The sequence below is a fragment of the Juglans regia genome, chromosome 2 (assembly GCF_001411555.2).
Source record: "Juglans regia cultivar Chandler chromosome 2, Walnut 2.0, whole genome shotgun sequence".
NCBI lineage: Eukaryota > Viridiplantae > Streptophyta > Magnoliopsida > Fagales > Juglandaceae > Juglans > Juglans regia.
Window position 1 is genome coordinate 25,212,021 of NC_049902.1, and position 11,031 is coordinate 25,223,051.

An 11,031-nucleotide genomic window follows, 5' to 3' on the forward strand; every position below is an offset into this window, starting at 1 on the left:
AAATTTTGGATAAAAATTATTTCCACTATATTTTTTAGAAGAAAATGAAATAGATGTGTTTTAAATGATGAACAAAAAAAAGAATTTACTTAAATAGTGAAAATCAAAGTAAAAGAAAATGAACGAGTAGATGAAATATAAATAAAAAAAAAAATGTTTACATAAGAGTATTAGCATTGGCTTCATCAAAAATCTAGCTAAATGCAAAATTTAATGAATTTTATCAAAATAGGGCTGCATTATTGGATTAGTCAAATAGATAAATATGAAACTTTGAGCTACAGTAAATGTATAGGTTTTTTCAAATTTGAAGGTCTACTATTTATTCATCAAATTTATTTTTTATTTATTTTTTATTCACGTTTAATCTCCAACTGTCTTGTAATAATAATATAAGAATCAAATTAAATTATTAATCAACATATGATTAGTATAATTGTAAAATATTAAAAAAAAGTAAAAATATTTTTATTAAAAAAATAATATTATATTATTATTTTGATGAATTCAATGGCTAATTTAATGTAGAGTTATGATTAGGAAAGTTTTGGATTTATAGAAATCATATACTTTTTATCAAATTTTAGAGATAATTTTGATGAAGCCAATACCAATACTCATAATACATAAGTGTTTGAGAATGCTCTAAAGCATTAAATCATGGACAATGTCTGGCAAGAATAATTTCAACCATAAATCACGAAAGTACCCCCAGATTATGTAAATATCAGTTAAACTAGCCAACTTTTTAACTGTAATTTTTTTTTAACTTCAGCTACAGTATCCATCAGATTTGTTGGACACTGTAATAATTTATTTTATATTTCAATGAATATAATTTTATGATTTTATTTTCTAAAATTAGGCTGCATCTAATGATCATTGCTCTGATGTAATGTACTCAAGAATTTCAAATAGACCATATAAGAATAAGTAGTCTCCCAAGTGAAATTCTATAAAATATTTGAAAAATAATACGTAAGACATTGGGTTTGTAAGAATATCGATATTATCGTAATAACTTCTAAAATCAACTTTAGAGAATATTCTTCTGTGTTTGCAACACTTAAAAAATCATCATTGTTTCATTCACTTCGATTGAATATAGCATCTCAATGATTGAAATAAAGACTATAATTATTAAAACATAAATTACTATAAATAAGAATACGTTTAGATAAAATAATAAAGATGACAATTGGATATGTTAATGGTTTACTCAAACAATTACATAATTCAATGTGTGATAGCATTTCTAGCTAAATTTGAACTACAAATTTAGGGAATCTATTGCCAATGCTATCAAAAATAGTAATGAAAATTATTTGTATTAATATGTTTGATGGGATTTTGAAAAATTAGAGAAAACTTAAAAAGTTGAATAAAAATATTATAAAGTATAAATATTATTAGAATATAGTTTTTTTAATAAAATTTTTGTTTTGTAATTTGAAAATGTTGAATTGTTTTTTGTATTTTATTTGAAAATATGATAAATTGTAATGATTAAATAAAAAAAAATTAAAAATATGAAGTTAAAAAATATTTATATCTGTGATGTTTGAATATTGAGATGAAATGAATTGAGAGGACTTTACTATCAAAACAAACCTAAGAGAGTTAACTCTATAAAATTTATAATTGCTTGAATAAATTTATATATGCCTAAGAAATATTAATTTATGTGGATGACTACCAACCAAAATAAGTCCCAAAAATTTGGTGGGAAGGTGGAAATACCAAAAAGAATAGCAAGCTCAGATTTCCCTCCTTTTTCAAAAAGTCCTCGAGTCGAGACGATAATCCGCCACGCCACCAAACCATATTTCAAAGTTCAAACCCAAATTTCACCCTTCCCTCTCTCGCTTCTGAATTCAAAAGCCCTATAACAGTTTTCGAAAACCCAAATTTTTGGAGCCAAACAATTTCTACCAAATTTTGGACCCCTCAGAATTCAATCCCCTCAAAACCCTGTTTCTCATTGTCCCCATTTCTTCACAGATATCCCTCACGCAAGACACAGCGTCTGAATTAAATCTTCAATGGAAACCAATGTCGCAAGAATCTTAGAAATCAACACTGCTCCTTCAGATTCTATTGCTTCCCCAGAAATCCTTAATGGGTCTTCACCGTTTCCTCCTGAAATGGTTGTTTCTGAAGAAACCCTTGACGAGTCTTCGCCATCTTTGCTTTCTGAAAGCCCATGCGACCATTCTTTGGCCCCTGCACCAGATCAAAATAGATCTTCTCCAAATTTAGGTAAGAAAGCCCAAGATGACCCGTCTTTCGTCCTTTCGCCAAGAATTCCTTCTGGGACTTCTACAATGTTAACTCCTATTAATGAAACCCTAGACGGGTCTTCACCGGCGAATGAACTGGATGCTCTCGATGGGTCTTCTTCTATGCCTATGCAAGCAGAAATCACTAATGATTATCCCAATTTCTCTATTCGTGGAGATGAAGAAGCCCTAGCAGTTGACCCATTTCCCGCTTCCCCGAATCGCTTATTGGGTAATAATTTATTGGATTATTCGTCATCACGTTGGTCTTCTTCATATTGTTCCTCGCCCTCAACAACTTCTTGGCCTTCATCTGCCCCTTGGTCTTCTTCGTCTTCATCTTCCAGAGACATCTGGTCTACATGGTCTTCTTCCGAAGAAACCAAGCCTTTCATGGTGGTAGGTTTTATTCCCTTTAATACCGGTTAAGATTAGTGTATATGTTTCTTTGTTTGTTTTTAACGAATTTTTTCTTTGTATGTGTAGTGCTTATTTATAAATTATTTGGGGTTTTTGAATTTTGTCTAAAAGAAGTTGCTTATTTCATAGGGGGCGGGGCTTGCAAATCTGGGCAACACATGCTTTATCAATGCCGTGCTGCAATGCTTTACGCATACTGTGCCACTTGTCCAGGCTCTTCGTTCTTACGATCATACCATGCCCTGTGTCTGTAAGATCATGACTTACATTTATTTTTCAATTTTTAATTTATCTGTGTGTTCTCCGATGTGATTTACTCCTATAATTAGTATCTTTTGTTCAAATCTGTGTTTGAAAATCTCAGGTGGTAGTGAAGGGTTCTGTGCTCTGTGTTCTCTACGTGCCCATGTTGAACGTTCATTAGCTTCTTCTGGAGGGATTCTTACTCCTTTGGAACTTGTTGAGAATTTGAACTGTATCCTTTTGAATCTCTTCCAAATATATCCCTTATTTGAGTGGGATGGTTTCTTGAGATTTTCTTATTTGTAGATGATAGCCAATTGGAGAGGTTTGGATAGTGAGTTGAGATGAGATGAGTTGAGATTAAAGTTGAAAGTTGAATAAAATATTGTTAGAATATTATTTTTTAATATTATTTGTGATTTAAAAAAATTGAATTATTTATTGTATTTTATTTGAAAATTTAGGAAAGTTGTAATGATTAAATGAGATGAATTTGAGACGATTTTGGTGTCCAAACCTTCATTTAATAATGCTGAATTTGAGCATAATTTGGAATTGTAAGGTTTTATGATTTACGGGTCTCTAGATGGTTTGGATCATTGTATATGGTTATACCTTCTGTTTATCAAATGCTCTATCCAATGCACAATTTTAAGTGCAAGATGTTTTTTAATTTCAAAGGGCACTTTTGGGAAGATTTTGTGATCTTGACCTGTGAACGATCAGATGTTTCATCTTGTTTCCGGAGATATCAGCAGGAAGATGCCCATGAATTTCTGCAGTGCTTCTTAGATAAACTTGAGAGATGTTGCTTGGATTTGAAGGGAAAGGATCTATCATCACAAGGTAATAACCTTGTTGAGAAGGTTTTTGGTGGCCGTCTTGTTAGCAAGGTATGAGCAGAAAAGTTGCTTTGTTAGTTTCTACCATTAAATATTTATCTGAATTCATGGTGATCCTTTTTGCTTGTTTTGGTTGGGTTAATAAAATAATGTCATTGTTTGAATTTCAGCTTCGATGCTGTAATTGTGGACACTCTTCTGACACATATGAACCTCTGATAGACTTGAGTTTGGAGATTGAAGATGTGGACACCCTTCCAAGTGCTCTTGAATCTTTTACAAAGGTGGAAAGGATTGAAGATTCAGGGGCAAAGTTTATGTGTGAGAACTGCAAGGAAGAAGTGTTGGTGGAGAAGCAGTTTATGCTGGAGCAGGCTCCTTCAGTTGCTGCATTCCACTTGAAAAGATTCAAGACAGATGGACCATTTGTCGAGAAAGTTGACAAGCATGTGGAATTCCCTTTGGAGTTGGATTTGCAGCCATACAGCACTGGAAGCCAAAACAACAGTGTGAGTTGCAGATTATTCGTCAATTTTGATTAAAATATGTTCTCTGAAGGCTGCCAGATTTGTTAACATATGATAATGGGTTTTACGTAATTTTATGAATTTGAGTAGACAGTCATTGTTGATATGAAAGAATAAAGAAGGAAAATCTTGTCACCTAATTTGGAGATAGGCTGGTTATAGTTTATGAACTGAATACTTTGGAAATTTTTTTTGAAGTATATACAAGTTTGGTTTGAAATTTTTGGGTCCGTTTATGGCTTATGCAATAGCTGTATTTGAATACAAGGATTTGGTTGACTGTTTTTCCTTAGGTCTGCATCAAGTGACTGCTGAAGTGCTTATTTTGCCTTTGTTTCCTTCCAGACTGGTGGAATTGAAGTATAACATTTGTTTTTGATAGGTGGAACTGAAGTATAACCTGTATGCAATTATTGTACATATTGGGTTCTCATCTACTTCTGGGCATTACTTCTGCTTTATTCGGTCCTCTCCAGAGACATGGTACTGCTTGGATGACTCAAAGGTAGTAATTCTAATATAGCCTTTTTATATAGTCAATGAGCATGAATATTTTTTTGCCAAAATTACAGAGTTGACCTATTTTGGTGCACAAAGCCAGAGTAGGGGAATGATCTTGCATTGTGAAAGTCATTATTTTGGATCATGTTCTTTGTTTTGTGAATTGTTGAAGTTTTTCTTCAGTAAACATATTGAGTATGATAATGAGTTTTTCTGATGTTGGTGGTATGGATTTTTCCCCCCTAAAAGATTTTGGAGGTGTTTCCTTTTCTGGTTCATAAGATTATAAAATTAGCTGAACAGCCTCATTTAGAAGCTTTATTCTTAACCTCCTTGTGGTTGGATTATTTATGCTCTATTTATATCTTATTTTGTCTATGTTGATGTTAAAAATGTGCAATATGTTCTTTACATTTACAATACAAGCCATTGCTTGTTGAGGCTCTAATAATATGTTTATGGGAAATGATTTGTACCGTCTTAGAGTGAGCAAGTTTTATGCACTTTGAAAAAAATAGGCAAATTTGGGGCCCACGCCGATAAAAAAAAATCCACTTTTTCATATTTTTTTTCCCCAAAGGGAGTGAGTGCTTGGGCTTTTACATTATAGGACTGTATATAGTATTTCTTTTCTTTTTTTATTGGTCTCTTCACTTTAAGACATTATAAGAGCTAATACATTTGAAAAACTTATTTTTTGATGGATGTCTTGTAGGTCACTAGTGTAGAAGAAGAGTTTGTACTATCTCAGGAGGCCTACATTCTGTTTTATGCAAGGCAGGGTACACCCTGGTTTTCGAGTATAATAGATGTACATAAGCCATGCTTGGATCCAAACATATTGAATACATCTCCTAAGTCAGTTCTAGACAGTGCGGAAGGTGCTAGTACTTCGTATCCTAGTGTGGCTTGCATTGATAATTGTGATACCAGTGTCTCCTGTAAAAAAGGAGATGAAGGGGTTGAGATCAATGGAGCTAGAGATGCAGCTACTGGGAATACTGTACAATTGTTAAACCAAGATGAACTTGGGTCCAAAGATTCTAAAGATGATAGACTCATGGATAACTCTTCAACACCACTTGGGGACAGTAAATTTTGTGATGTGACTTCATACAATGAGAAAATGAGCACCACATCCACTGTTGGGGTAAGTAACAGCACGATTGATGAAATTAAAGATGATGGTTTTCATCCTCTAACGCCGCCCGGATCTCCAAGTCCAGATAAAGTTTCCTTTGAATCTTCAGGTAAGGCAGATTAGATCCTTAAAGAACTTGTTATGCATCTTTTCCCATAAAATCGTTCATTTGAACTAATTAATGAGGTGGTGTTGATTTTGCCAGAGGTGAGGTATCAGATTCCCCGCAATCATCTTAAATTGGAGAAGCGAGTTAGTGGTAAGAAACAGTTGAACAAGGAAAGAGAACTAGAAGATTCAAAGAGCAAGGAAGCTTTGAGATACCTTTCGAAGTGTGCGCACTCCTCTGAGAGGCGCAATAAATTTATTGCTGCCATTACTGAAAACCAGAGTGAAGGCTCTCTAAACAAGAGGAAAAGAATGGTATCGGCCCCGTGTAAGAACAGCCCTCCCAGAGCTCGCCGTAGGCCCAATCACAATGCTATTGTCCAGCCTATGGCAACGGCAATTTCTCGCTGAATGGGGAGATTTTGCTAAACAAACCTGGCTAAATTTGAACAGTGCAAATATATTAAGAGTCAATGCTGACCTTGTTTTGATAAGACTGGGTATGGCCCTTTGAAAGTGTTTACCATGAAATGTAAAGTTCTTGAGGTCTTAATTTACTATAGTGCTTTTAGAATCGGTATAAGAAAGGCATTTTTGAGCACATGATGCTTTGTGGACTGTACACGCTTTGCTCAAGAGGTTTAAATTTGAGAAATTGAAGCTTTCGTTGAGAGATTTAAATAAATTAATATATAAATGACACGATCTTGAATGACATTGATATCACAGGTTAGGTTAGATTCCAGTTTTGCTTTCGTATGCTGGGAAAAGAAATACTTCTGCATCCGAGATGAAGCTTTTATATCAGTAAATATACAGGGGCTTTAAAAATATACGGTTGGAATCGTTGGATTGGAAAATTTGGCTTTGGATTTAAATTTCAAATTAACCCATGATTTCAAATTTAAGATTTTAAGTAGTTTAAAAAACTTGTTGGCTTTCGTGCAAATCTTTACCCAAATTTTAATGTATGATTTAAATTAGAAATTTGGATTTTAAGGCCTTGTTTGGAATCTTTGGATTCATAATTCAACTTATTTTGTTATTACAATCTTTTTCAAATTTCTAAACAAATGGTATGTTTGGGGTTGTGGTATGATTTTCTTAAAAAGTGTTTAAATAGTTTTAAAAACTCTTCAATAGAAAAATTAAGTTGTTTGGATGTTATATATTAAAACATTTTTAATTTCAAATAAACTAAAAATTATGTTTGACATTTTTCTTTAAATGTGTTTTTCTAGATAATGTGAAATGCAATTTGAATTTTAAAAAGATTATCAATGGATTGAAAGATCTATACAACTTTCAGATAATTACAACTTTCAAATTTTTAAGAATATGATCATAATTTTTAAAAATTCAAATAATTATCATTTCTACCTAAAAGTAAAATTTTAATTTATTTTCAAATAAATGTAACATGTTTGAAAGTGGTTTAAATATATAGTTATCAAATAATAAATAAAATTTTAATAGTATAACTTATTACATAAGTCTTAAAATTATAAACTATATTTTCTACCATAATTCTAAATATGCACAAAATATAATAAAAAATTTAACATTTTAAAATTTTAAAATAAAAATAATATTAAAAAAATAATATTTATTCAATTTTCAAATTCATTCATCGAAATGCACCAGCAACAATAGAAATAAGAAAAGCAAAGGCTTGATACAAGAAAATTGGAAAACCTAAGTTCCCTTATACAAAAGTGATTTATACAGAAGTCTCAAATAGATAAATTTTATATAAATCATTATAAAAAAATAAGCTCTACCTAAAACAAAAGTAAAATAAACTAATTTTTATTAATGATATCCACTTTTTTACAGAATATTTATAGAAAATTTATCTATGTAAAAATTATACCCAACATTACTTTCTTTGTTAATACCATCTCTAGTCAATATTATAACTTTCAAGGAGATATGGCCAACAGGGGAAGTAGAGATAGCGGCACAAGTGAGTTCGCGGCCGGTCGCAGTTGTACTCGGGAGAATCTTACCACTTGCAAAATTCAAAAGATTTAAAACATTCTTTTCAGCTTAACAGAAGGGGAAAAAAAATATTTGTATGATTTAATAGAAAAAAGGGCGTGACAAACTAAACAAAATCAACCATTCATTCACACAAGCCTATGTCTCCTTATGTGTTGACATCATGAGTCGTATATGTTGATGCGTAAAAAATTGCACAACAGATCGTAAGGAGAGAAATAGTCATTTTTTATTATGACCATTCGAGCCTCGATCGGTATGGTCAGGTGCCTATGGTCGTGGTCCAGTGCGGCTGTACGGTATCGGTGCGTACATCCATGACGATGTATTGAAGACAAATGTAATGAAAGTAAGAGATTGAGACACAGAGATTTACGTGATTCGACATAATATTTACGCCTACAGGTGTTTGGAGGGGAGAAATTTACTATAATATACTTGTTTACAATCTCTCATTGCCTCTCATTTTTCACTATACAATAGAGATCTTGAATACATTTACTGAAGAAGACACCTTCCTTAGAGCTCCCATTTGGGAGGTTGAAGAAGTCGTCGAAGTAGAAGTCGTGCCCAAGTAGTCTACTTGCTTTTTATCTAACCCTCTTCTCGTGTGCGGCTTGATAGTGGTGAAGGACGTTTGCTTTGCATGTGACCACTTTTCTTTTTCCCACTTTCTCCTGACACCCCTTTACCTTTTGACACATTCACTCCATTATCCCTTATTGTTTTCTATTTCTCACTTTTCTCTTGTTTCCTAGTGGTAGCCTGGTATGTTGGACCTGGTATTGAGCTTGGATATTTTATCCTCTTCAATATAAATGTAGTATGTATGGTAAGTAAATGAATAATGATACACTTACAAGTATTTTATAATTCATTTACAATCAACTAATACAATTGTATCACTTCATTAAAAATAATTTTCAGTTCTATAAAACTACTCTCCGGCTATTTTATATACAATTGTAAAATAGTTGTAAAAAGAACTAAAATTTTACAAAACTACTCCCCATTTGTGATTAGGAGCTCGATTACTTCTATCTAACCATTGCCATCTATATAATTAGCGGCCGTCCAAAAATGTAAAAGGATTTTAAGAATCGTCCCCTGATTCTCACTGATCAGCAAAAGGCACCTAAATTTGACGCCAGACGAGTATATAATCAATGAGATGTTCTGGCAGAATATGCTGATCATCATAGTTTTCCCCCGTAATTATAATATGGGACTGATTCTGATTCTGATGATGTATATTAATTGGCAATGCCATTCATTTGTCCTACTTTGAAAACCAGTTATATGCTTTCTCCAGCGTGTATATATATGGAAATCACTCTTTGGCCTTTGCGATAGATTCGAGAATCGAGACAACACCTACAGATAAGCATGCGTCATGAACCTAGCTTGGAGATATCTGTCTACAGGTTGTGTTTGGATGTTGAAGTGAGTTAAGTTGAGATGATAAAATATTGTTAGAATATTATTTTTTAATATTATTATTATTTTAATATTTGAAAAAGTTGAATTGTTTATTATATTTTGTATTGAAATTTGAAAAAATTATAATGATGAATTGAGATGAGTTATGAGATTGGTAACCAAACTCACCCGTATCTCAGTCTTACCATAATTTGCTGGAAAGCCTCGTTCGTGTCAATGCATTTATCATGCACAGTCTTGTTTATATCGATCGCTATTTTGATTCTTTCCCTCAAACAGGATCTGGCAGCTATACTTAAGGACGTACTGGAGAGAAGCTCTTCCACCTTTCCCTTTCCTTTTCTCTTCCTTTCTGTGTCGGTCATTAGGAGAAGCATTCACTTGGAAATCTTAGATTGTACGAATCACCAGGCTTGGAAAATTATCCAGAAAATGTGGTCATAGTGATGGATGGGATGGAAGAATTCACAATCGTGCCCCTAAAATGGGCTGTTGAGAATGTTATTGTGCCTGGACGCTCTGTTCTCACTCTCGTCGGAGTAATGCCATGGCTTAAGTACATGGAGATACATGGAGAATTACTGGGCTTTTTCTAGTTTATTTCAAGACAGCATGGCTTGATGTTCTGAAGCCGCCTAATGTGAACGAGAAAAGAGAGTTGGGAAGTGATGCCAGAAATCTAAAACTTCAAGCAGTCGATGAACTTTGCAGAGAATATGGGGTACGTCCATTCAAATGATCTTAAACTCCCATTAATTTTGATTTTGATTTTTAATGGTCATTAATGATATATTATTGATGTTGACGTTAGTACTGCTAACTGCTACCCCTTATTTGAAAGATTAGAGTTACGAGCTTTACTAAATTTTTGCAATTAACGTGGGATATTGTAGGTTGTGGCACAAAAAAGGGTTGTAATGGGTCATCCCTCACGACTGTTGGCAGTTGAGCAAATCGCGAGCGCATGGGTGGTTTTCGATACGTAGGTTAATTAGCTAGAACAGTTCAAGATCGACAGAGACATGAACAAACTAGCTAGTTGATTTTAAAGTTGTAGTCGATCTTCTTTAATTTAATTTTAAGTCATGACATGAATATTAGGTGTTAGGTTTATTTGTTTTTGACCTAATTAGGCGTAATATATAGGTTGCTTTGCGTTTCATGGTTTCAGACATCAAAGAAAGAACAGTCAATTTTATGCTAAAAAAATCCCATGCAATATGGTGATTATGAACGATGGAGGAGGGGCTGACATGATTAGAGGCCTGCCGACGATTAGTAGCGGAGAGAACACTGCAGTCGAATCACCAGCATCAGTAGTACCCACTCCAAAAGTTATCATCTCCATGGAGTTCGACGAAATTCTCAAGGAACGAGCTCATGAATATCAGGATAAAAAATTGAGGGGAAGTTTTCTTGTTGAAGCCAATGCTTTGAGAGACCAAGGCCGGCAGGAGATATGATCGATGCATGCATGCAGATGGTATAAAACTAAAATGCTTGTACAATGAGACAATAAGAGATCATTA

General features: G+C 33.3%; 1 protein-coding gene across 1 annotated transcript; it reads left to right on the forward strand.

The window, feature by feature from the left end:
* Positions 1-1,800: 1,800 nt before the first annotated feature.
* On the forward strand, positions 1,801-6,716 carry LOC108988696 (ubiquitin carboxyl-terminal hydrolase 20-like). Its single transcript, XM_035685731.1, has 8 exons — positions 1,801-2,678; positions 2,829-2,949; positions 3,064-3,174; positions 3,669-3,835; positions 3,955-4,293; positions 4,694-4,816; positions 5,528-6,062; positions 6,159-6,716. The coding sequence occupies exons 1-8, from the start codon at positions 2,043-2,045 to the stop codon at positions 6,470-6,472; spliced, it is 2,346 nt and encodes a 781-aa protein (XP_035541624.1). The 5' UTR covers positions 1,801-2,042; the 3' UTR covers positions 6,473-6,716.
* Positions 6,717-11,031: the final 4,315 nt, after the last annotated feature.